Below are 26,895 nucleotides of genomic sequence, written 5' to 3'. Positions count from 1 at the left end.
AACTCAGCAATTAGAACTTGGGAGATATTTCTTTTTCTGAAGGCACTTCATGGGAAGTACTGCATGCACAGCATTAAAAACAAATACACATCTGATCTTCATGCTATTGCTGGGGCATATTTTAGTGCTACTGCAGCCTTCTATGCCCAAATAAGTTTGTTAAATCCTTTGTCTCTTACAATGAATCTCCAATGATGTTTAATGTAAAAGAAAACAACAGAATCAAGGTGTACCATAAATTAATAAATATTGTGTGTTCTCATGAGGTAGCTATTACTCAATTCAGGTAATTAATCACTCAGTGTTAGGAGTGCTGCTAACTTCAAACCAGAAATACAAAAAGTTTCCCTTTAAAATGTCATATGGTATAATTCTGTATTTTTTCATTTGTCAGTTTTTTTGTTTTAACTTAATATGTGCTGCCAATCCTAATTGATTCACCACCATTATGCTTTGACTAACAGAATACTATAATCTCAAGAGAGAAGCTGTGATTTATCTCTCCTACTGAACAAACTGTACCATTAGCTTAAATGGTTTATTACCAAATCACAAGACAAGGGCCCAGATCCATTTGGATTAATAACAAACCCCTAACAGGATTTTATAGCTTATAGGCAAAGCTAAAAAAATGCTCTGTGTCTGATGAAAACACCTGCCTTGCACAATTTCATTTTCTTTAAAGTTTCTGCTTTATGAACGAGAAACATGAAAAGTATCAAGGTCTTATCCATACACATCAATTAATTTAGTTCATTTGCACAGCCCCCCTGCACAGCCATATGAGAATATGTTATTTCAAACTCAAAAATGAACAGCTTTATTGCTCAGTGAATAACAGAAAGGGTATAAGACTAAATTTTCCCAGGTTTCCTTCACTTGGCTTGACTTCCTCTATATTTCAGCTTGTCTCAGTTAGTGCTTATGTAATTTTACTCCCTTCCCGCTTTATTTTTCACAATTTCTCAGAGATAATAATATTTGAAATATTATTTTTCAAATTATCATCAATATGTTATGTTTTCAAAAAGTTATTAACGTATTCTGATGAGATACTCTGCTGTGGTGCTAAAAACTTTTCCAGATCCCAGCATGGGTTTTGTACACCAACCATTTCATAAGAATTTCCCTTTTACTCTTATTTTACCATCATAGACAATCTCAAGCCAGAGGAACATTAGAATCACCAGAAAGTTCTGTGTCTACTCAAGTTACTCAAATTTCAACTTTTCAACCTCTAACTATGCAGGTACAAATTTAGTGCTACTCCATGATCCTTGCAGCATTATTCTTAAGTCACATTTTAAATTCAAAACAGTATCATTTATCAAAATATTATGTTTTCCTCAGAGAAAAACAAGAGAGATGAATAAGAATGCTATTTCAGTCCTAACCCAAATTATTTTAGCATCTTTAAGCCACCACTGATATTAGGAAAATGGAGGAGAGTTTCAGTGCATTAAAGAAATTAAATAGTTTCAGGATCTATGACTACATACATAAAGTCATAAAAATTGTCTTCTAGGTATCCAAGTTAATAACTCAGATGCTGACTATCTCAGCTCCCACTAAGAGATTAATATCTCTCACCTGTACTACTATGGAAAACACAACCTAATTACTTCTGTTGTGGATTAACTGTGGCAAAACACTAAATTTAAAATAAAGTGAAAGCAATATTTCTGGTTAAAGTCTAATTCCTCAGTACATTCTCTTCTCTAGTTGTACTAAAAATAACATATCAAAACAAGAATCTTACCTCTCCCTTGCAGCCAGAACTGACTAGTTAATCTCGGGTAGATCCTTTCTAAAAGCCTCCTCAAGACTTCTTAGCACTGTAGTTCACACTGAGGAAAGCTGAAGGACTGGCATGCTGTGTGCTGCTTGATTAAGAGCAGGTGGGCAGCTACCAAAATACAACCATCCTTAAGAACCCAATTTCTTGCAGCATTTGACTCAGCTCACAAGACAGGCTAGAAATCCCACACAGGTGTGTGTTCTCCTGCCTTGGTTATTTGCATTGTTTTCCCTGTCACGGCCATAGGAATATCAGAAAACACAATAACTCACCAGAGAATGTTGTACCCTGAACTGACAGTAACTAATACTGGCAAGTTGAGTAGCAAACTACAGCTGCAAGAGGAGCCTGCAATCATTTCACCCAGGGCTTCCCACCCTCATCCTGGACACCCTTTTCTATGAGTGCTTAGAACATTATAAGTTTCCTCTTCAGTCTCTGGTTGAAATCTTCTTTCTAGTAGCTCACATAAGTCTTCCAGCTACACTTAAGGCTCTACTTGCCATACCCTCCATTTACCACTTCTCAATTGACCCATTTCTCCTTGCCAGTCATCCTCTCTGTTCCACATGATCTTTCTTAGGTAGCTTTCCCTCGGCTGAGCCTCAAACCCCACAGCTTTCCCCAGTGATCCTGGACAGAATACCATTTCAACATAACTTTGTTTGAAAGCATGTTTTTGCAACAGGAGGTCTGAAACCTCCTGAAAAATCAAAAATGAGGAAGGGTTCCTTTTCTCACGGTACTAGAGGAACATGTTTTGAATCTGGTTCTTATCTACATTATATATTGAATATGATTACATGTACAGATACATATACACAAGACAGCTCAAAGTTTCCACTTCAAATGATATCACAACCCACTGCACCACTAAAGCAGCAAATATTATTTGACATATTAAAAAGCTGGTGAATTTTTTGAGCACTTGGCACCACATATGATCTCATGTGCTCAAAAATACAGTTATCCACCAAGGTCAGTCCCACCTGCACACGCTCGGTGATCTGCAAAAGCTGTCCTGATGTTTTCCACAAAGGGACCTACAGACACACAACAGGAGACACACAGTGACCTTTTATTTTCTTTTATACCCAATTTCAATGGGACAAGAGTCTTCCAGAAAAGACCTTCCATTACTACATAGCTTGAGAACTATTAAAAGCACTACCTAAAATGCACCAAGAAACAGACAAGGGAAGAGATCCACTTTCCCCTCCTGAATTCAAACAGGAATTACTGGGTTTATGGTCTTCGATAGGTATTTCCCTAACCTGTTCTCTAAAACCTCTAACAGGGTAAGTAGCAGCACAAATGATAAATTATTACCTTTTAATATACCACATACCTTAGTATTAGAAAGATGAAGTAAGTAGTTATGATAGCAGAAGGAAGTATAAACTCAGGATTCTTGTGTTCAACTCCAGATTCCAGAGAGAGTAATGCTCCAGAGGTTATTTATCTCTTAGTCCTTCCTGACTTCCCTCTGTTGTGGCCCCTACACGTCCTCTGACTTTCTCAGGTGTCTCTCATCCAATTATCATCCTGCTCATTCCTCACATCCGTGCATCACAGTCCTCTCTGGAAAATATATGGGGATCTTTGAGGCTACAGTGAGGTGAGTTCCCATGTTTTCCCCCCTGTGCACACTGCTTTCCATATAGATTTGGATGGTCCTTTTAACCTCAAACCAGAGATGTTTGTTCCAAAAGGATTCTGCAGTGATGGCAATAGCCAAAGCCCAGCAATTTATGAACCAGCATAGGTGAACTAAGATGAATGCATTTGTTTTTAACACTTTACAAATGTAACTAAATTTAATGAGACCCTGACAGTGAAGCAACACCAGCACTATGAACAAAACCAAACCAAAAATCCTAAGCTTGCTGCAAAGAACTAAAACCTCTCAATAAGAAATCAGCTCAGCGTTCTTCCTCAATTGACATATATGGGTGGGCAATCTCGAGCAGAGGGTGTGATATATCTTACCTGCTGAACTGTCAGCCTTTTGCTGGAACAGGTGCTTGCCCAAACACTGGCAAGAGGGAAAATACCACAGCTACAGGTGTCAGTTCCCCACGATGACTTTGTGAAAAAACTTTTTTTTTTTTTACATGGTGATAAGTGACTCTTAAGTTACTTATTTGCTATGCCATCAGAAGCACAAGAAACACATTAACATTAATGCAACCACTGTTAAAAGAACCCCTAATTTTAGCTGTTCTACATTACATTTTTATTGGTTTTAATTAGACAAAAAATATACCAGGACCATTCACAAGTTAGCCCTTAAAATCCACTTTTTTCCTTTGGAATTCAGAACAAAGCCTACAAAAATTTCCAAAAACAGCAACTGAACAGGTAACTGTGCTAAAAGACAGTTTGGAATTTCCTTGTGGAACTAAATTACCTCCCTAGAAGGCTCTCCCTGGCTACCTGTCGAAGATCGTTAATTATCGATGTGTGAAATGACAACTCCTTTTTATTTTCTGATAAACCTTTTCCTCTTGATATGGGGGGATTGTCTCCCTGACACACAGAACTAAAGCTGTTCATACAGTATATACAGACTCTTAGTATTGGCAATGAATTTACTTTAGCAGAGCCTAGGGAAAAGACACCTGTTACAGGCGTGGAGCTTTCTGTTTACTCTTGAGAGGAGAAGAGAAAGGGAGATAGAAAAGAAGGTATCAAAGAAGAGAGAAATGTAAGACTGTGCTCCCACTGAGTTTCCCAGACACCTCATCAGAAAAAACCTTATTTAAAATAAAGCCAACAAACAAACTGCTTGCACATGCGGATTTTCATTGAGTAGCTTGACATACTTCAAAAGTAAAAAAAAATTGCAGCATGTTACCTATTATATGAAAACTTTTCTCTATGATTTATAATTGTGAAAAAAATGCACTCCCTGAATAAAAGCACCTTTTCTCTCCCAGTGACAAAAACAGCTAGTCCACCTCACTCCTAGTGAGTTCTTTTTGCTCATATGACAACTGTCCATGGGACAGGACCAGTAATGGCCTCTATGAGCACTCATCTTGATTTTCTCCATTCTTTCCTACAGTGAAAGTCCCTGTCCATATTCTCTATCAAGAGGCATAAAGACCCTCAGAGTGAAGGTGACATCTTCCCTGCACCTGTAGCCACAGAAAACCAAGGGAACAGGAAAATGAGGGCTGCAACCCACTGGTGAGACACCATGACCTGTGTAAAGCTTCTGTTCCATAAAGACTTTGCAACCTGCAACTTGCTTCACTCAAAGTACAGAAATAATTCATGTGCAGGAAAATACAGGGTAGCTTATGTACGAAAATGAGTGTTGAAACTGTGGAAACTAGGAATACTTCTTGACAAGTAGACAAAAAACAAAAGCCACTGAGAATGGTCCCATTTTGGGAAGTAGAAAAGTACACAAGAATCTCTGTGTGGGATAAAATATGATGTCTACTGTAATAAACCTGTAAAGACTTGAGTATATTTAATATTCGACCCTAAGTAATCTCACTGAATGGAATGGTAATCTGCTTACAATATTTAAGGTAAACATCAGCACCTGGAATTTCAGGGGAAAGAGGAAAAGCAATAAAAGGAAATGGGGAAAAAACAAGGGCCACAAGATGAGATATAAGCAGGGATACAGGCAGGAACAGAAAGTGAGAATAATAAAACAAGGGAAGGTTTCAAGTGGACTGAGCTGCAACAGTAGACAGTGGCTGGAACAAACAGTCCATAAGATTAGGAGCTGTCTTTTTTTTTCTTCTCAAACCCTTTGACTCATTGTTGTAACATGAATAAGAGAATGTAATGCACTTTGGAAACAAATTACAGCCATACAATCAATTTCCTATCCAATTAAGAAAAAGACTCTCAGAACTCCTCATCTCCCAAAAATGTAATTAATGCTACAGTTAACGTTGCTTGCCCAAAACAAAATCGTGTATAGATTGTGCCATAGTTTATCGACTGAAATAAAAATACATGAAGCAACAATGGAGAGAGCGATGCCAAAGGATGCTGCAAGCTTTTTATAAAATAATTTCTCATTTCAGGAGGAGTTATTTTCTTGTGCAAACAGGCATAAAATTACTACCCGGTGCACTGCTTCTCATTGATTTCTACTTGGCACAGTTTGCCAGATGCTGTTTGGTCTAAGTGTCGCCTTGACCTCCGCTGGTGACGCTGGCCCCCTTTTGCTTTGTGGCCCACTATTTTCCCAGCAGGGAGATCCCACCCCTCAAATAGTTCAGTTGCAACTTTTGCTAAAGGCTTGTAGGTTCCCCATATGTTGTAGCGGAGGGGACAGCCTGACTGGAATTAAGTCAGGAGTGGCGTCCAGCTCTGTGGCTGGAGCTGGCCCAGAGGAGATTAGAAATGCCCCAAAACTAATTAAATATTTTGTCTCCTGCTGGTAAACAAAGGCGAGCGAGGGCAAAAATACGAAATGCCTGATTTAACTGGGATCTGTAAGTAGCTTGACAACAGCAACCCTGAAGTCAGTGATGCATGATTTAAAAGCCCCTAATGGGTCAAAGCTGTTACACAAATTAGACTTCTGTTGATTATCCTTCTTTGCCTTATGTATTTGCAAAACTGTTACATAAATGTACTTACTATCAGTTCTCAGAGCATTTCACAACAGCATTTCTGGGGTAAGAGCCATGCAGTCCAGATATTTATTTGGAAGCATTCTTAACCTTCTCTTTTGCACTAACAGAGAAAATAAATATAATAACCCAAGTAAATACGTACCAATAAGAAGCGTCAGCATTTTCAGTAACACTTTCAAGGATCTGAACTGTCAAGTGCTGCTTCACAAAAATTAATAGAAGAATTATCTCATTTGATATCTAGTAACATTTTTTAAACATTGCCAGCTAAGTACCTTTTCAAGGCACTTCTATTTAAATGAATACATATATAATACATATAGAATATATATAATCAGTTAAACTATTTAAATGAAGAATAATATATATTTAATCAGCTAAATTATTTAAATAATGGATCTAATGCTTTTGATATATACAATTCAGATTTAACATATACAGTTGTGTAAATTAAAAATCCACTCTCGTGGCATTTTAAATGCTGTGTGTATTTTAAAATACACTACTGCAGACTTAACTTCTTTCCTTTTAGAAATGTGTCATAGCTACCATGTAAATATTCCACGAATATGTTTCAGAATGCTAAGTGAAGAAATGTCCCACAAAAATCCTGTCATGAAATAAAATGAGAATTCTAATTTGATGTTCTGAATACTAATTTCCTATACATGCTTAGCTTCATATGCTTCTGCAATCCTACTGCAGTTAAGGGGACTAATCCAGTGTCCAAAGACAAAAATAGCTGTTTGGTTGTCCAGGACCTCAGTGCAAAATGCTGTCAGTGTGAACTAAAAGTGACTTGTTAATGAAAGCAGAGTATTCACCTCTTCAGGGAGGGCCTGTGTTCAATCTTTATATTTTCCATAAGTCCACTTTTACTTGTGGTTTTTTTCTAAATCTTTACAATAAGGTTATCTTTATTTGCTGAAATTTGAAACAGTGAAAAATGGCAAGTATCAAATATATGAGTAAAAGAAAAGGAAACCTTAAAACCAATTGATACATAAATATACATATAAACACCGGCAAAAAATAAATATAGATCTCATTTCATTTTCATAGTATTTTACAATTAGATTTTTACTTTATAATTCAGCTGTTCTGCAAATTAAGTAATCCTGACTCAGTTTGAGTATAGCAAGGGCTGATGTTGCAATTAATGCTTTCCAAAGGAACCAGGAACTCTTGTAGCTCTCTCGGTCTGTCCCTGCCCAGACAGCTGAGAGCCCACGATCACACACATATTCCACATCTGCTCCTTTGTCCAAGTGGACAGCAGGACGCCACAAAGGTTTCCTCCATCCAAAGAAAGGCAATTCTAAAAGATTAAGATGCTCCAGTCAGGCACATGGTAACATTTGATGGTTTGGATGTTCAGATCCCCCAAGTGCCCCATTTCCAACCGATAACGAATTGGATGTGACGGGTGTATTCTAAAAGCTACTGGTAAAGCCAGTTGTGAATAAAAGAACACTTAATGTCATGATTGCTAATATAGCAACAATAATGCTGGCTTTAGAATGCACAAAGGACAACGTTTCCCACTAGGTACGTGAGAATAAAATGTGAGAAGCCATGACTAGAAGAGCAAAAATCTCACTTCACCCAATATATATAGCAAAAGGACTGAATATCTGATATCAAAAAGCTTGTTGGTTGGGGTTTTTTTCTCCCATGAAGCTAGTTGTTTCTTTTAATTCCTTATTTTGTCAGGATTTCATTTCTTGAATGTCAGCATTCTATTGGATTTTCACAGTTTTCTTTTGAATTATACAAACTCAAGGATGGGAAAGTTTTCTCAGACTTAATTATTATAGTGGAAATTTCAAATTAAGAACTTCAATAATTTTTACAGAAATATATTCAGCCACAAGAAAACAGGTTTCCTTGTTTCCACACAAAATAAATGACACAATCATCCTTATTTAATTGCATACATTGTGGTTTATGTCATCAACTACTCATGGACTTTAATTCCTAATGCAAAAAATGCAGGAAGGCAGCTCTATTTCTGTTGCAGCTGGCCTTGTTCACATACAGTTGAGAAGTAAAAAGGTATGTATTACTTTTTTTTTCCTTACAGCTTGAAAAAAAAAGTGTCTGAGCACAGTAATATTGATATTTATGTAATTCAGGCTCAATGAAAAATGTGCTTTGAACAAGGTGCTATCAGTTTAAAGAACTAGGGACGTTTTTAAAGTCACCAGGAAAACTTCCTGTCCAAGTTCTATAGCATCAAAAACAAACAAAAAGCCCCAAAGTTTTAAGGCCATGAACTGGTAACACGGAATATATTTTCAACAGAAAATTCCCAGATATTTTGCCACAGAATATGATAGATTTTTCCATATGCTTACATTTTTATATTAAATCTGGACATTGTTTCCTATACCTAAATCACAGAGCATCAGCACAGAATGCTTTGTGGAATGCTACTGTCTGTAGTGTATGTTGGGGGCCACCAGATTAGATGATGGCCTTATGAAATGCAGAAAAGACCATCAAAATACCTAATAATTCAAGACAGTGATGCAATAAGAGTCTGAAACTAGGAAGAATTCTGGCAAACTGCATGCAGATTCATTTCCCTTATTCTCTAAATCTTTAGCAAAAGCATCTTTCTTCTTTGAGGTGAATGGAAAGCGTTTAATGTATCTCAGGCATTCACAGAATAAAGAAGCTGTAAAATGCAAAGTGATCCACGAAGAGGAAACAAACCCAAATATTTTATTGGCATCACTGAAGTGCAAAATGTACAACCGTAACACTCTGTCCTCCTCTGAATTTTGAGGAGCATGGCTGACAAAACAGGAACGTGTGTGACTGCACAAGGAACACGAGCTTGTCTCTATTTCTTTCAGCAAGGTTGTTTTCTAGAAAGGCTGTTCATGTTGTCTCCCCCAAAGCAAACAGGTCTCGATACATTGCACAAGGCCTTTGCACAGGTACAACTGGAAGAAGCACGTAGGCAAATTTCTTCTAGTTAAGAGAAGACTGGCAAAATCAGTCTCAGGCCTCAGGAAGAGTGTAAGATAACTGAAAACAGTGGAGGAGGGAAAACAAATGTACAGAACTTGTGATCTCTCTTACTTTTCCTTGGCTGGCAGGAAAGGCTAATAAAAGCAATGAATTCATATTGTACTGTTTTAAGGATCAAGATCCCACTTTCTTTTCATTCATCTCAAAATCCTGGGGCATTGTACAACTTAATCAACCCTCTCAATCAGAGAATGAAGCAAAGATTACACCTCCTGAAGTATAATTCCCTTTGGAGCTCTTCCTGGAACTGACTGTACTATATTTCAGTCGGTGCTAGTGCTTGATAAGACAATCGAATCCTTTGTTAAGAACTTCCAAAAGGAAACAGAGGCACCAATTAATTGGTATTCTGACTGGAACTAATTCAAAGGTGTCTTCTAGTACCTTGGGATACAGTGTGTTCTGCTTTGGAGAGAACCAATCAGTCAGAGATTGATGAAGGGGTGATGAGGTCAGGTTTGCAAATATAGAACCATCTGCACAGTCTCCTGGGTTGGTACCTGCAACACAGTAATTTACCGGAGCAGGTGTTTCCTTTTAATATACATTTTTTTTCTGCTGAAATTGTAACTTTATTGAGAAAGTGCCTGCAGTTTGTTATTAAGAGGGTACTTCTTTTATTGTTGCTATTAACTATTAACTGCTGAAAGGTTTCTGAAAGTTGTAATACCCACACTCGTTAAAAACACAGGTAAGAAAAGAGGCTATGATGTTAAATACTGAAGTCAATCTGACACATCTTCAGAAAGCTGCTACACATAAACATAACGAAGTCTAAAAGGCTGTTTTTAAAACAGAATTATTTCATTCAGAAAGGAGCCGTTTATTCCTGAATATGGGTGACTGAAATTATCATAGTCATTTAGATCATGATTTATTTCTGTTTACAGACATAAATAATTATGGAGGAAGGAGGCTTTCTGAAACAAAAGAAAAATTCAAGAATTCCAGCTGGAATTTCCCACCTGACTTGAGCTTTGTGGGGTGCATAATCTGGTAAGTCCCCTCTGCTTTGGATCCAACGCACAGAGGAAGGTCAGCAGATAATATATTTAACTCAAACTCAGGTTCCTGGCTTTGCTGCACCTCATACTCTGCTCCAGCTCTACTATAATACACACAACCTCTTCTCTGGCCAAACATCTCTTGACCCAGCTCCCAGATCCTATGAACTGTCTTTGCATCATTAACTTCAACTGGGGGCAAACACTGAGGGTGTTCCCTTAAGGTGGTCACGTTCCACAAGTCTCTGCACAGGCATTACACCTCCTGCTCCTCACAAACCTAATTCCACAAACATTCTTGAGAATGTTCCTTGGGTTTGCCTAAGATATTTTATTGACCCCGTAATTCTTAACAGGACAAAAATAACATATGGGAAAGTAGTTTCTTGGTTTGAGCGTACCACCAAAAAAAGTCACAGAACGCTGCAAAGTGAATAAAACTTCAGCCTACATGAATCACAACATTAAAACCCAGGAAATGTCCTTCTTTGCCACTCAGTGAGGCAAAAACACAAGTCAAACTGAACCTCTCACTAAAGAAACCAAGAGAGTTAGAAATGTTTGTTTTTTCATATTCTACTTTAGACATCAAATCTAAATGTCTTAGTCTAAAACCAACTCGCAGGAAAAAAAACCCATACACACTTCTGACTATCTGGTCATATACTGGGTTTTGTTATTGTACTTCCCTCTTCTTTTGAATTTTGTTAATTATGGTTTGGGGTAAACTTTAGGAAATAAAAGGACAGTGACTCAGCAACTGAGAAAAAACCCTTGTTCTGTGTTTTTGTTTAAGTGTGGTAATTAAAGACAGATTTACTCCTCTGGGGAAAAAAATAGATGTCAGAATCAAACTGCTTAATTGGCAGATTTTTCAGTTTTTAATTGAACTAGTTTAATTTTTACCTGATCAGGCATCACCCTTAATTCTAATTTAGGGGTTTGATTTTTTTTTTACTTCTGGGAAGGTCCCCTCTGTTCCCGGCGTGTTCCTCTGTCACTCTGATGAACACATCTCTGATGAGACAAAGAAATCCTTACTTTCCCAGAAATAACTGCCTCATCTGTTGCTAATTTCCCTTCCATCCCTTATGGAACACATGGCTCCTTTCTATGACCTCTTGCTGTGTGCACATTCATGAAAGCTTTTCTTTCCTCTTCTTGCAAAATTTTCCAAATTTAGTAACAACTTTTTAATGTATGTTTTCCACCTATTCTCATCTACATAACTTAAAAACAAATGCAAAGTATTATCATGAATCCTTTAAGCAAATCTTTTAAGTGGCTTACTGAATAAAAAAAGTCTTCCCATTTTCTTTTCATCCCTTTTAGCTCTACATTCATTTCCAAAGCAACAAACTTGTATGGTTTCTGTTGCTCGGTATTTTTTTATTATTTTGCCTCGTTTCTCATGTTCTTCCTGACCCCTACACAAGCTGTGCCTCTGCAAAGTAAAATAAGCAAATGTGCATTTCAATTGTCATGTCTGGGCTGTTGGATCTGGCCTGTAACTTCTGTTGGACACTCCCATGATAAATAACACTCAAAAGCAGAGCAATTTTTGGAATTGTATTTGCCATCGATAATGTGCTCTTGGTTCAACACATCTCGATGCCCCAAGTCTTAATTAAGAGAGCAGCACAAAACAATTCTGCAAATCCTCTCCAACGGAACCACTAAACAAATCCTTCCCATAAAAACATGAAACAAGGCCACACAAAATCTAAATAATCATTTGAAGTTTGCACAACCTATTTTTTGCACGGGGAAAGACGGAATTTGTCACAACAATTAATTTCCTCTACTACTGACTGAAAATGTGCAATATATTAAAATAAGTCTTGGTGAATAATTAGGATCACCAGGTCAACTACACAGTATTTCAAGAGAATAAAGTTGCTACTGAGAAAATGAGTACTCTTTTTCTTGCCACTCTCAGCAGCCTTGCTTGTTTTGCATATGGCTTGCATGTTTAATTAGCAATCTTTCTGTAAGTGTCTGCAATTAGACAATGATGATTAATAAAATAACTCCTTTAAAGCTCCATTTAGGCAGCAGAACTGCACAATAAGGTATAATTAATTCATCATTAATAAATCATGGCTGGTTAATTAATCTGTTGATTACAAACACATTACTGTATAGCCTCCCACCTGAGCTCTGGTGATTTTTCTATCCTGAAAAGAAATAGAGACAAAGTAGTAGTAAACTATAAAAAAAAACCGCTTTAAGCAGCAAAGATATTGGTTTAGTCAGGAAATTTAGATAATAAGTATCTTTAAAATTTATGTGCCTTGTTCATCATTAGTCCTCATAGAGTAAAAAAATAATAATTGAACCATCCATGTGTTAAATGTGGATGGGTGAACAACAATTGGCCCTTTAGTTCATTTATATTCTTAAAGAAGGGATTTTTTTTCCCAAAGCATCTCAGATTATAGGCCAGACTGAGCCTTTGCACAAACCACAAGCAGAACAAGCTTGCAGCATTGCTGCTCAAGGAGATCCATGTCACCAGCCAGGAAGTGACCAGTTTGATTTGTGAGAAGGTGAGGCCAAGGATAAACCTGCCACTGCAGCAGGGCTGCTGAGCTGCCTGTGTTTGATGTGTGATGATGACTCCATGTTTATAAATAATATTTCAGGTCCGTGAACTTCAGCAAGACTGAGTACAGAAGAATGGGCATTTCCATTTGGAGACTCCTTCTGCTTGCCATCTAGCCCTTGACCTCAATAGTGCATTTAAATCACATTATTGGTATGTTCTGTGTAGCTACAGGATATAGAGACTTGTCTCCAGGTACTTGGACTTCAGCAAGATATAAGTGATAAGCTATGATAAAATTCAAAATAACTGGAAATAAGGGAACTTGGCACAACTAAGTTCCTCATTATTTATAACAGGCTGACATCCAGCTGTTCCCACATTATGAAAATGCCTCTGAGTTCAAAACACTTCATTCTCAAATACTGCAAAGAGAAAGAACTAAGGCTAAAGCTTAGGACAGAGGTGACTTGAAAGAGACAGCAGAGTTTCAGCTGGAGAAACTGAAACAGTTCAATATTCCTAATAAATCCAGCCAAAGACCATGTCGTGGTGACAAAATCTGAAGCAGCACTTTAGGAAGAAAATTCTTCCAGAAAGGGTATCTACACTTCCAGGAGCAAATCTTCAGTCTTTGCAAAGTAACTGACATTGCTGTAACCAATAAAGTTTCCTTTCAGAGTTTAATCAGCTTTATGTGCATCTCTACATCAATCTCTTAAATCTTTCTGCTCTAATGAAAAGCATTGACTAAGCAGCAGCACTATGAACAACTGCAATACCATTCATCTCTGAAAAATGCTGCTCATAAAAGAGAACCACAAGGCACGTTTCTCAACCATTTGTATTTTTTCACATTTCAATTCAAGTAAATTAATGAACATGACTGTCATTTTAATATATGGCAGAGAAAATACATGTTTCAAAGAAAGGAACTCAGATGTCATGGAAAATTCTGAATCTGGGAAAATTCTGAATCTGACATCAATCAGAGATGTCTACAGTTCAATCCAAGAAGCAGAAAAACAAGACAGCTGCCCTTGAACATACTCTCAGGTCAGTGTATACATGAAGTGGCAAGATTAAGAGGGAAGAAAACAATACCAAGGATCTTGAAGATCAGAAGATTTTTCAAGCCATTTTTAAAATGGACCACAAGGAATCAAAGACTTCTGAGAACAGGGGGATTCACTGCCTAGAGCTGAGAGAAAATCAGCATAACAGGAGTTCCGTGAAGGTGTGGGAGATTAGTGCCAGCTCCTTCAGAAAGTCAGGGTTCCTTTTAACACCACAGCACTTTGCCCTGCAATGTCCACCCTCCCGTCGCTGCGCAGGCAAATCTTCAACTCCCCTCCACGGCGGGAACACTGAAAGGCTGAAGGGAAACAAGAACCCACAGTTAAAAAACTAGTGTGGAGCACAAAGCACTTAAAAACCCAGGAAAAACTCCAGCAAATGAGCCTTCTGTCTGCAGAAAGCAAACACTGCACCAGGGACAGGCTTTAGGGATGAAGATCAGCTGGGCTCTATTTCCAACTGGAACTTGGCTCCTCAGTCTCACAAACCCGCTCCTGAACACCAGCTGGGAAGCTGCTGTGCTGCAGCCAACTGAAGCCTTGAGTTCTCCCTCCCTGGCATACACTTCCTGCAGGTCAGAAGGAAGAACACCAAGCATTATCTCCAGGAGAATGAAGAACCATTTTCCTGGCACTGAACAGCTCGAGCTGATATGACAGTCAAAGAAGGAATGAGGCTGAGGGGGAAATAAGCTCACGCAGGCAGTGGAAAAAGTCTACAAAGAAACATCACTGCTGCTTCAGCTGTCACAAACTGACACCAAGTTCACCCAAAGACAGGAACAGGCATTGATTTACAGAATCCTGAATATATAATTTAATACAACTGGATCAACTTGAAGTAGGAACAGCCTTGTAATTAATTACAGAACTAAGCTTTTGCCTGAACTGTTCAGTCATACACAGGTGGGATGATAAAGTTCACTTCACTTGTGGACTCTGTAACTTATTTCAGCAGAGCCATTTTAGTTGCACAACATCTTGATCAGAAAATGGTCTGGTTCAGATGGTATTTAGAAAATGTTTGAGTTTCATGTAGTGTTGCTTTTGTAAAAGGCTGTAAATGGATGAAGAGGCTTTAATGTCCAGTTCCTTACTCAACGAATTTCCAACTGCTCACGGAGTTGTTCAAAACTAAAGGGCATATTTTTCCTCTCAGCCCCACAATTTTTAAATTAGACACAGACTGTACTCAGATCCCTGCAGACCACAGGCTCTCTAACAGATGGCATATATGCTGTATGCTTTAAAACTGCTGATAAGAAAGCTCTTTTTTGATCAGGATCTTAGATTCCCAGACAAAGTAGACACTCTAAAACAGTGGAAACAGGACCTATCTAAAGATTGATATTGATACTTTCTGTTCTTTTCCATTTATAGAACCACCAGTTATTGGTTTTAACTTGTCAGAACATCATCTAGGAATGGAATAATGCTTCAATTGGGTATTTTTGACTCTTAAAGATTCAGGCCATGCTACATTTGATCTATTATTATTGTCAAGAGTGGATACACACCTAAGCTCTCCCACACCCTTGTGATAGCAGATATAAATAAAAGAGATTAATTATTTCATATCTTCAGAGGTTGGTTGTGGTTGGTTTCTTTCTTGTTAAATATTCAAGCAGTACTGGCTGTTTCATGGCAGAATTACTGAGATTGTTTTCATATTGGTCCATCTCATTTTATTTTTAAAGAAACTTCCAAAACAGGAGAAAACCAAAAAATAACTCACAAAAGGAAGGTTTAGCCAAGCTTATATGAAAATAATACCTGATCTATTCTTTCTCTCCACAGAAGCACTGATATTTCACACTAGGTCTGAGGGCAACCAGGCCTGCAGGGCACATTTCAATAACTAGAAGATTTCATTCACCAGCAATACCTCTGCAGACATTCAAGCATCTCTGGTGTGCACTCACCTTTTAGATCACAGGGTTATTGCATGTCCAGTCCACGTCCGGATTTACTAGGAACACCTCATACTATATGTAGATTTTCTACATATTTTCCATAAAATCAAGTATGTGCAATTGCAGAAACAATACATAACAGCTACATTCAAAGTGCTCTGAATTCCTCTGTGATTAACCTGACACAGGGACTGTGAAGCTGAGTATGCTGATATCACAGAATCACACACCCCTGCCCTCACAAGTCAGCCAGTGCCTTATGCTAAGAGTATCCTGTTGTTATGAGGAGCTTCTTCTAAGTCCAGACGTAGCTAAATGGCCATTGCACACAAAAGGGGCAAAATGGTTTAAGGACTAATGGATTTTCCTCATGATGTCATCGTAATGACATCAACTCAGGAAAAAGTGCCGGTTTTGCAATAATATGTTTTAAAAAATCACCAGTATTTTGGTTGGATTTTGGGAAGCCAGTCTGTTTGGTGATATGGAATTACTTATGCACGTTTATAAATATTACCTTAGAAATGTGAAAACCATGTGAAGGGCTGGATACACAGACAGTTGCTATACACTGCACTCATTAACAAATAAGAAAGTCCATACATTTGATATAAGAGACTATAAACATTGCAGAGATTCCTCAAATGAAAGAAAGTCAAGGATTGATATTGAACCTTGATTTAGCCAGCAGCTTAAATTCAGGGACATGTACACAGTTTCAAGAAAGATCATAAAGTATTTCACCTGGAAAATTCTCTTTGTAGCCTCCTCCTAGAGGTCACCATAGCCAGAGAGATCTGACAATGGATTTATTGTTTCTTACTTTTGTATTATTTCATATGCAATCTGTTTGGGAACTAACAGATCCTTCATTTTACAGAAGAAACTCTTCCTTTATTCTTCCAATAAGAAGTATTGGGTATTACAGAGGCTACTAAGCTTCCTAAGTAAGTCAGTGAAACGATTCATTTGGAACAACTCTCAAGAAAATTCCAACATGGACCAGAAATTATATGAGGTGTTTTGGTCTCAGTATACATGAGGGGAAAGGAAAACACTGCTCAAAGTGTACTGGAAAGTACACATGGTTAATGAAAATACTGATACCTCTTCCCAATACCCAACATGGAAACCAGAAAGACCAAGCAGGAAAGTAAAATCCAATCAAAACACGTAAACAGCATCACCTGAGTTTCACCAGCTTCACCTGTGATAAAAGGTCAGGAGAACTAAAATCCAAAAGCTGAAATCAAAAACTCTCTGCAGAGAGTTATGATCCACAAACCGACACTTCCAACTCCCTGTGGGCAGGATGTGCCATGGTGGTGGGTAGGAAAGAAAGCAATTTATCAGAGATTACCTCACATGCAAAATATTACATCATGTTCTACTCATACTGAGAAAATGGACAGGGACTTAATACTACAGTTTGGACTGCAGTAATAATAAACCCTTGTCTTTTCTAGGGAGTAGATAATAAATGGGCAGCTTTGCAATAAAACAGTTTCTCTTACCAAGCATTTCTTTCTTCCCCAGTTGCTCTGACCAGTAGCTGCTTAAAACAGCATGAGCAGATCCTTAAAAGAAATTGAGAAAAAAAGTACAGAACTAAATTATAATCACTATTTTATAGAGCAAGCACAGGCAAAATGTAAATGTCATACATCAAGTGCCAGGTGTGCCTAAGGCAAAAAGAAAACCAACTACGAGTTTGCACAGCAGACAGAACTTAAGGCTTTATAATTGCCATTATTTACAATAAAGCAGTATTACTTCCTTGTCCTCTGGCTTCAATGGAAATTTTGCTTAGCTGAGGGCTTCAGCATTAGCCACCAACACAAAAAACAGAACACTGATGGAAGTGGACATGAATTTCTACTGCAATACTCATCCAACCCTGAACCAGTCTCTCACTTTTCTCTAACTAGAACACTTCAGGGAAAAGATCTGAAAAAGACACAGCAATGTCTTGCCTAACGACAGCAAGAAGCTGACTGGATTTTTGCTGAATAAATTGTCATCGGTCATGAAAGTTTTCAGTTTAGTGAGCACACTCCTGCTGGCCATATAAAACAGGAAGTTATAAAAGACTCCAAAGAACAAAAACAGATTCATGCCGTTTAATAAGAACCTTTTGATTGAACTGAAACAAAAGGAAGAGTTGCTTATCATACACACACCTGTAACAGGGTCCTCCAAAACTCCATACCAAGGTGCAAAATATCTGGAGTAAAAATCGTGGCCTTTCCCACTGGAATTTCCCTTAAGAGTGAGTATGAGTCCTTTCACTTTTCCCGTCTTTTCAGCTGACAAAAAGCTTTGTGCACTCACTTTCAGTTCTTCCAACACAGACCTTGAATATAAATTATAAAATTTTAATAGCCCATATTCTTCATTTTACTTGAATGTAAGTACTGAAGAGAAATATAAAACTATAAAATCATCTTCTCTACAATTCACAAACAGCCTGAAAATATTAGAGGAAACATTGTCCTCTCAATGTTATTTGACAGAAATCATCCTGAATATAATACACTCTGAGTGAGCAGAGAAAAAAAAAGTTCAGGCCATGCATTTTTTATTTATTTCTGAAAATGGAGCATCCTAGAATAGCAGCTACAAAAAAAAATCAAACTTTTATTTTAACATTTTAATCATTGAAAGAAATATTTCCTCACTACAGAACGCACAGAGTTAAGTGCTCCATCTCCTTTCAGAGCAAGCAAATAACACCATTCAGCTCTTTGTGGCATTCTAAAGCAGTCTACAACTGTCCAATACCTCTCTGCAAAATAAAGTCTGAAAGAGTAGAAATAATAAGTACTCACATGAGGACAGTTCCATGTATTTCTATCTTCCCACTACCCCAATCTTTAAACATTAGTTCGGCCAAACTTCAAGTTTGTAATAGTAGTAACTTGGTCTGATTAAAGAAGTTGTCTTTCCACAATATATAGCTGAGTCATACTTGAATTAACAATGAAATTCAGCTCTGTGAGAGTCACAAATGCTTTGGAATAATTTGAATTGGAATTTTCTCTGTAAAGCTACTTACAATGCTGTTAAGCATGTGAAAGCAGATTACAGTCCATTGAGTGTAAGAATTCCTGGCATTCTGGCAATGTGCTCTGAATCAAAGCAGGACTCCTAACTTCCTGCTAGGTTACTGGATCATTTTAGACTCAGATGGAAGGGCAAAATAAACCATCATTAAAACTGTTTCCTACACCTCCTTTTCTTCAAAACAGATTTCAGATTGACCTTATTCACCTTTGCAGGTTCAATAAGTTCAAACTGGAAGATAAAATAACAGAAACTTAAATTAGAGTTTTAATCTCCACCTGATTTAAAACTAGATAAGAGAGCTTAGTATGTAAGGAAGAGAGATTACACAAGCCAACCCAATTTCTGCACTCCTGATTTCAAAAAAAAAAAAGAAGTATTAGACACCTTTCATAAGTATCACTGAGACGGACTAATAGTTTCTTTGTGTCAGGAGAGTAACGGACATCTTGAACAGTCATGTCACCAACTGCTGCCTGGTGGAAAACGTAAAGGAGACAAAAAAAAAATCATCACTTGAATATGAAATACTGTTTCCTTAACATTTTGTGGAACACACTCCCTGCTACAACAGTCCCAGTGCAAGGTCTCTCATACTAGAGGGTTCTCTAGTACAGGCAAGCAAGACAAGCAAAGGCACTGAGTGCGTGAATGGATATGGGTGGGTGGCAAGAGCTCCACAGACAGTAACCCAGAAAGAAATCCAGGACCTAGAAGAGGGCAAGGACACTCCAGTCAACAGTAGTGGGAGACAGGTTCAACTGCAGCATTTTGGAGAATTCCATTTCCCGACCTACTGACTCCTGACTCAGACCTTGGAAGTTTGGTGTTTCAAGTTCAGGAGTACAACAAGCAGGGCCTGGTTACCATTTTAACATACAAAAATAAGTAGAGCTATTACAAATGTTCTTCTAAGACAACATACAGATTCTATTTTTACCTTTATTAATTCTTCTACTTCCTCAAGTACCTGAAGAAGGGGGAAAAAAAGGCACTGTAAAAAATAAAATAGATAGATGTATGTATTTATGCAACTATAGACACACATATATATTACATACACATAAAACATCAACATACACATACAAACATCAACACACATTTCCCTGAAAGCCTGGCAGGAATAACACTTTGACTGACCTGAGGATGGGCTGTATAAAGTGGCAAGTCCAGGACAATGTGATCTTTCACTTGTCTGGCTTTTAATTCCCCGCTCAGTGTCACAAATGTGAGGACTGGATTTGTATTTTCTAGAGAGAGAACACTGTAACGTTATCAAACACAAGAATTTGAATCTAAATTATTACAGCTCTTGGAGTAGCTCAGTATATTCAGAAAAAGTTAATTATGCAGGTGTAGCCATCAGACTACAGCCTTATAATGACAGAGCAGTTGTACAAGACTGTTATGTTATGAATATTTAATTCCCTTTGTTGTAGAAAATGAAGATCTTAGTCAGAAGTAAATTTTCTAAAATGTTTCTATATAAAATATCCAGTTTGTAAGCATACTTTGTATGTGAAACAACACAGCAGCCGATGCCAGGGTAGCGTGACCACAGAGAGGAACTTCATTGGCTGGGGTGAACCACCTGAGTCCAAAGCAGGAACCTGGAAAAGAAAGTTGATGTGCTGTTAGGAGGTGGAAGAGTCTATTTCTTCATTTGATCTCAACACTTTACACACAGTGGTGATGTTTCAGTTAAACAAAATGCACCTTATAAGCAGTCTTGGTCCTAAACACACTTTTAGAAGCCCGTTTGGCACTGATTTCTGGCACAGCTCTCACTTTTTAGTCAGCTCAGCAACTGGGCTCTACTACCTACAAGAAGAGCTACTTTGATACAGGAGCAAAGGATGTGCAGAGCCAAAGGATGCTCCAGAACTGCCTCCAGCCTGGGAACAGGCACATCCCTGAGAGGTGGAACTGGCACCTCTGGTGCTGCTGGGGAGCCAGAAACCAGCGACATCCGAGATGTCACTGGTAAGAACAAACCCAACAAACTGTGACAGCCTCAACTGAACTCCTCTGAAAGAACTGGGCACCTCTCCAGCAGCTGTGTGAGTCTGATGTCACAAACTAGTCCCATCAGTATCAAAAGCATTTTAACAATAAAGAAGCTGATGTTTTATTAGCTGTTAGATATAGATGACTTCAAAATCAATAAATGCATTAAACATATTGGCCAGGTATTAACATGAAAAATGAAAAGTATTATCACTTCTTGCTTCAAGCAATTAGTCTAACCCTAAAACAAATTCCAATCTATTAACACTAGGAGTAAGCAAATAGTTACTACTGTATTTAATATTTTTAATTTCAGAGACCGTACAAAATCCTACTCCCCGAACAAATCGATCAAATGACAGAGGTGATAAACACGACACCTTAACCTGGAATCAAACTCCAGACTAGTGGGGTTCCAGGCCCTTGGCTCATGCCACCACACAACTGCAAAGCGAGCAGATTCAGCAAACTGATTCAGCTGAAAACTAATCCACAGAGTGAGTCTGAATGAAATCTGCATTTGTCTGATGTTTTCTATCTTGCCTCATGTCTCTCCATTTCCTCTCCCATCGTATACATGTGTCCTACCAAAAAACACCAGTCAGCTCCCTCCACTCAAATCAATCACATGAGCAGCCTAATGTGTTTGATTTGGGCCACTTCAGAATTCCCAGCTTTGTTGGAAACTTGTATCTTCCACTATTGGCTTCATAGACATCTTATGAGATTTTGTGATAAACTCAAATAACAAACATTAGTTACTCCAGCGATGATTCCATGAACAGCCAAGCCACATTCTACTCACTTTGCACTCCTGTGCATATGGAGTGAGCATGTTCCATCTCTGTTCTTCTGCTTGTATAATAAGGAATTATCACAGGAGATTATTAGTAGTAAGAGAAATATTAATTGAAGGATCTCTGCACAGCATTTGTAGGAGACTGTCTATATATGAATTGCTCATTTAGTAAAAGGCACTACAAAAAATCGTGTAATTTATGAATGAGTCTTTGTATATTGTAAAATAAATTTTGAGCACAAATACTAATGTGCAAAAGCCTTGATCTTAAGACACATCACAACTCCAAGGTTTTGGGTTACTGTGTTGCAAATTAGCACCATTCCTTATAAATGTATCCAGAAGTGTCTTCCTATTCCCTTGTTAGATATTTTGGGCAGTAAACAGAACCAACTCACTTTTGGTAAAGTCATCTCCAGGGTGCAGCTTTCTGATGAAAGCTGTTTCTGAAAGATTCATTTCTGTTGCGATTTTTTGGTGCAAACCTTCATCCAACTCCTAATGATGAAACAACAAATCCAATTAAAAGCAGGCCAAAAAATGCAGAATCAAACTTTCTGTCCAATACAATAATTTCATTTGATATTATTGTCAAACACAGATTCAGTTTTAGTTCAATATACTGAGAGTGAAAAAACCTTTTAACACAGCCTTTCCAGAAACACAAATACCTTTTTTTAAGGTTGTAATAAGTCACACTGAGAAGTCATTATTAACATAATCTAAAATTAACTACAACTTTCTTTTTATAACTCTGAAAAATCCCTGCCACCAAGAGCTCTGTGATGGAATGCCCAAGGTGGCTCATCAGCCCTCAGGGCCGTGTCCTCCCCAACATTCCTTAAAGAACAATACACTGAGTCAGTGGGACCTGAGAAGAGAGAAACTGAAAAAAAAAAAACACCAACAACAAAAACAAACCAACAGAAAAGCTGGAGCTCACTAAGTGCCCCTCCATCTAAACCAGTGAACACTGATCCCAAGATACACGAGCCCCACAGAGTGTAGAACATTCTGCCTGGCCCTTGTCCCATCGCTTTCCCCACAGTTCTCCTGACTGCCCAGGTTTGAGAGTCTGATCCTTAAAATACTGAGACTCAAATGAAACAAAGGTCTAAGGGGACCTGATCAGGTTCAACCTCTGAGATAAAGATTTGCCTTCCTAACTTTGAATATTTCCTTTAATAACTAATCCTTTTTAGCCAATAACAGTGAAAGACTAAGATCCAAGTCTATACTACCCCTCTTTCTTTCCACAGAGGAAAAATGAAGAAAAAAAAGGGGAGAAAACCCACACCAAACCAAAAAGTGCAGTGTAATCCTTCAGTCAAAAACTACTGAGTACTGATTCTGTGTTACAGCACTACTTTTCAAAGATTTCATTCTGAATCCTTCTTAATCCTTCAAAATCTTCATTCTGAATCATTCTTAAGAAATTAAGCCATTTCTTTTTGACTTAACTCAGTTAGAATACATCCAGTATATTCCTTACAAGAATAAAATATTTCAAAAAGCCCACAAAAAATACAAAGGGTGTCTCGTGTGACATCGTTCTGATGCAAAATTCCTCTCTGTTCTGGAGCAACAGCAAACAACCCTCGCAAGCGGCGCTCCCCAGGGAAGGAAGCAAAGTCTAACGCAGTGCTGAGTACTCAGGCCAAGCACAGAATGGCAAATGTCAATGCAGGACCTCAAGACACACTTGTTTGGGGCTTTTGTCACTTACATTTTCAAGCAGACAAACTGCCGCGGGATTTCCAGAAAACGGCCGGTTTGTAAAGGCATCAACCGTAAAAACTGGGATTTGCATTGTCCTTTGAGCCTGTTCAGCCGCAGGCTGTGCCCTGCAGGGGACTTTCCAACCTTCTCTCCCCCAAACGACAGCAGAGCTCCAAGTTAATGTTTCCCTGAGGGCAGGAGGAGCCAGAGGGTCCAGCCGTCACTTCCGAGCGCCGGCCCGGCCCGAGCCTCCCCGCACGGCCCCGGCGCTCTGCACTGGTGTTTTAAATTAAAACACAGAGTTCGGCCTCCCTCTGGCACCGCTCGCCACCAGCTCCTGAACGCCCCCACGGGCCCTCCCGGCGGCCGGGTCTGCCCCGCACCTGAAGGAGAGGCAGGAGCTGCCCCGGCTCCAGCTGACCACGACGCCGAGGAGACGCGGGCATCCCACACCGGGCAACCATCCCCATCCTTCCTCTCTCCCTCCCTCCCTCCTTCCCAAGGCTGCACCGAGGGAGCGGGACACCCTAAGCGAGACCCACACTCCAGGGCACGACTGGCCGCCACCCTCGGCGTGAGGCGATGGCGGCGTGAGGCGATCTCCCCGCGCCCGCGCGCGGCTGGTCCCGCAGAAAAGGGTCTGGAAGAAAGAACCACTGCTGGGATCCACTTTTCTTTTGCAGCCTGGAAACTGCACAGCCAACAGTGAGACCACTCGCCCGCCCTCCCTCCCAGCTTTATGCAGGATCACATTCTTTCAGTTCTCCAAGAGCCGGGATCCAAAACTGAAACACCTGCGCTAACTACTCCTACACTCGTGGTGCCAGGACAAAAACCTCTTGGATTCTGCTTGCACGCTTTCACCTCTCATGGAAACACCACACGATGGCGGTGTGGACTTGCAAAAGCAGTAAATGACGCTCTCTACGCCATCCAAAGTGCAGATCCAAAGTCGAAAACGTCACTACCGTCAAATAAAAACAGTGTCAGTACAGAAAGATTTCGATGGCCTTCTCCTTTCATATACAAACTCTTATTTGAAACCCACTCAAGCGGAAACACGCAATCCTCAGTTATATGGGCTAATAAAATTAAAAGCTGCAGAGCAGCAGTCTGAACAAGATTTCTCCCGGCACATTTCTCTCTGCGAATTGGAGCTGGAAACTTTTGTGTTTACAAGCTCACTTCTAGAGAGACAGAATGGGATAGTCCGAAGAGCTGAGAAGGAAAGTGCTGCTTCCACACAATCAGTTTGCCAGGCTGCTTCTGTCCTCACACGGATTTTGGTGCGAGAAGAGCTACATAAGGCTGGCCCAAAGAAATGTGCTGGGACAAAAAGCTTGCTCACCCCTTGTCCCTTCTATTCAGAACCTTGTGTTTGCAACACGATCAAGTGACAGTCTTCTTCCCTTTACATCTTGTAAACTGCAGTACCACTGCTGTGCTCTGCACCTTCCTTCTAATCTGGAGGAACCATCACCCTTTTTGCTCACCCCCAAAGCAGGCATAGAACGAGTCAAACTGCCCTGGACAGCAGCGCATTCCTTTAATAATGCCACTGGCATATGTACATCTCCCCCCAAAAAGGGGGATCTGCTGGAAGAGTAAAGGGAGGGCAGCCCCCAAATGGCTGAATTCCCCCCCCCGTCCCGCAGGCTGGCAGCGTGTCCAAGGATGGTGCCTCGCCTCCCGCTCAGGCTCCGCTCCATCCTTGCACTCCAGCAGTGCCAGGAGATGTCTCACCCCTTCCCCAGGGCGCTGCTCGGCAGCTCTCTCAAGCCTGAAGTTCACAGAAACGAAACGACCTCCCCCCTCCTGCTTCATGCTATGCCTTCTCTGATCAAGGGAGAATCACGGCATGCAAAAGGTAAGAGAGAAAATGGTAACACCTGTCCAAGGCCCCAAAAATTGACCAACTGACTCTGGTTCTGAGCCCCCAAAAGACAGCTCTGGGGCTCTGCTTGTGAGCCCAAAATCGCAGGATTCAGGCTCAGTTCCGAGCCCCCCAAACGCAGCACTGGATCCCTCTGTGAGCCCAAAAACTGATCTTGGCACAGCCCAACCCACTCCTTTAATAGCCACAGCCCCGCCCAGGCCCCACCCCTTGCCCCACCCACTCCTTTACCATTATAAAGCCAGGATTTAATCCAGAGCCCCACAAACTCCCAGTGTGGGCGATTTCCATAGTCCTGTTATTTTGTGTGTGTCCAGTCCGGGGCATTCGGGGACCAAGGGGGACACTGGCCGTCTGTGCTGCCCCTGGCATTCCACACCTCCAGGGAAAATCCAAGTGAAGGGACAGAAGAGCTGGGCAGAGGGAAAATCACGATCCTGGTGGAGCAGGGCCTGCGCTAACAGCATGTCCCACCTTTGCATCCCTTACCTTTGGAGAACAGGGAACACCAGGCTTTAGCCAGCCCTGGTGTTCCCCGTCCCTGCCTGCAGTGGGTCTTTACCAGCACAGAATGGACATTACATCGTGGTCCAAGGCATTCCCAGCAGGATTGGACACTCCTGGCTGAGGCGACAGGTCCATGCAAGTTGAACCAGAGACAATCTGGGGGCATTTTAAGTTGGCTACTTGCAGATTTCCTTGTCCGCAAACCCCAGCTCTTTTTGGTACCTCCTGCTTACTCAAAAGGACTAATGACAAAGCCCATAAATTTTAAAGATCCATGTTACCGAAATTTCCAGACCAAACCAGTACCAGTTTGTCTCTGTTTCTGTTCAGGACAGAAAAACCACCAGAGCTCAGGTGGGAGGCTATACAGGAATGTGTCTGTAATCAACAGATCAGACTCCTGATTCTGAGATACAATTCTGTTATTTTGGAGCAAAAATGTCAATTTTAGGGATAAAGGGGTATGTTTGGGGGAAAATGAGGGATTTGGGGGTTAAAAGGGCAAATTTGGGTCAGAGTAGGGAAAATGGGGGTTAAAATTAGGGATTTAGGGCAAAACTGGTGATTTTTAGACATAATGTGGCAATTAAGGGTCAAAGTGTCAATTTTAGGTTTAAACAGGCAATTTGGGCACGTTACTTGTCTCCAGCTCCTCGGACTTCAGTAAGATAAAAGTTCCAAGTTATCATAAAACTCAAAATAACTGGAAATAAGGGAACTTTGGCATGACTAAGTTCCTCCTCATTTATAAGGGGCTGACATCCAGCTGTTCCCACAGCATGGAAGTGTCTTTGAGTTCAAAACACTTCACCCTGAAATACTGTAAAGAGAAAGAACTAAAGCAAAGCTTAGGACAGAAGTGACTTGAAAGGGACAGCAGAGTTTTAGCAGGAAAAATTGAAACAGTTCATCATCACGGCT

At 39.7% G+C, this 26,895-nt stretch overlaps 1 protein-coding gene across 7 annotated transcripts in view; it reads right to left on the bottom strand.

Annotated features, from left to right (window-relative positions):
- Positions 1 to 24,018, bottom strand: part of LOC114003508 (phenazine biosynthesis-like domain-containing protein) — a 36,195-nt gene extending 12,177 nt beyond the window's left edge. The window contains exons 1-11 of one of the 7 annotated variants that reach the window (XR_005565606.1): positions 23,581 to 24,018; positions 22,253 to 22,352; positions 20,560 to 20,658; positions 20,189 to 20,298; positions 19,989 to 20,018; positions 19,436 to 19,524; positions 18,166 to 18,338; positions 17,500 to 17,562; positions 6,413 to 6,508; positions 3,147 to 3,379; positions 1,760 to 2,841 (exon numbers count right to left, since the gene is read on the bottom strand). Coding sequence is in view for 2 of the 7 variants with exons in the window: in XM_027750551.2 (XP_027606352.1) it covers positions 14,259 to 14,371; positions 17,500 to 17,562; positions 18,166 to 18,338; positions 19,436 to 19,524; positions 19,989 to 20,018; positions 20,189 to 20,298; positions 20,560 to 20,658; positions 22,253 to 22,352; positions 23,581 to 23,664 (861 nt within the window). In the remaining 5 variants the exon portion in view is untranslated. Of the gene's footprint in view, positions 1 to 729; positions 3,380 to 6,412; positions 6,509 to 13,665; positions 14,372 to 17,499; positions 17,563 to 18,165; positions 18,339 to 19,435; positions 19,525 to 19,988; positions 20,019 to 20,188; positions 20,299 to 20,559; positions 20,659 to 22,252; positions 22,353 to 23,580 lie in introns of those variants that run through there. The other 6 variants (XR_005565607.1, XR_005565605.1, XR_005565608.1 and 3 more) reach the window with 6 other exon arrangements.
- Between the last annotated feature and the right edge of the window lie 2,877 nt (positions 24,019 to 26,895).

Source organism: Pipra filicauda, unplaced genomic scaffold, assembly GCF_003945595.2.
Source record: "Pipra filicauda isolate LSUMZ 115617 unplaced genomic scaffold, ASM394559v2 scaffold4_size7858003_pilon, whole genome shotgun sequence".
NCBI classification, from domain to species: domain Eukaryota; kingdom Metazoa; phylum Chordata; class Aves; order Passeriformes; family Pipridae; genus Pipra; species Pipra filicauda.
The sequence above is the reverse complement of the archived record's forward strand: the minus strand, read 5'-3'. Positions and strand labels throughout refer to the sequence as shown.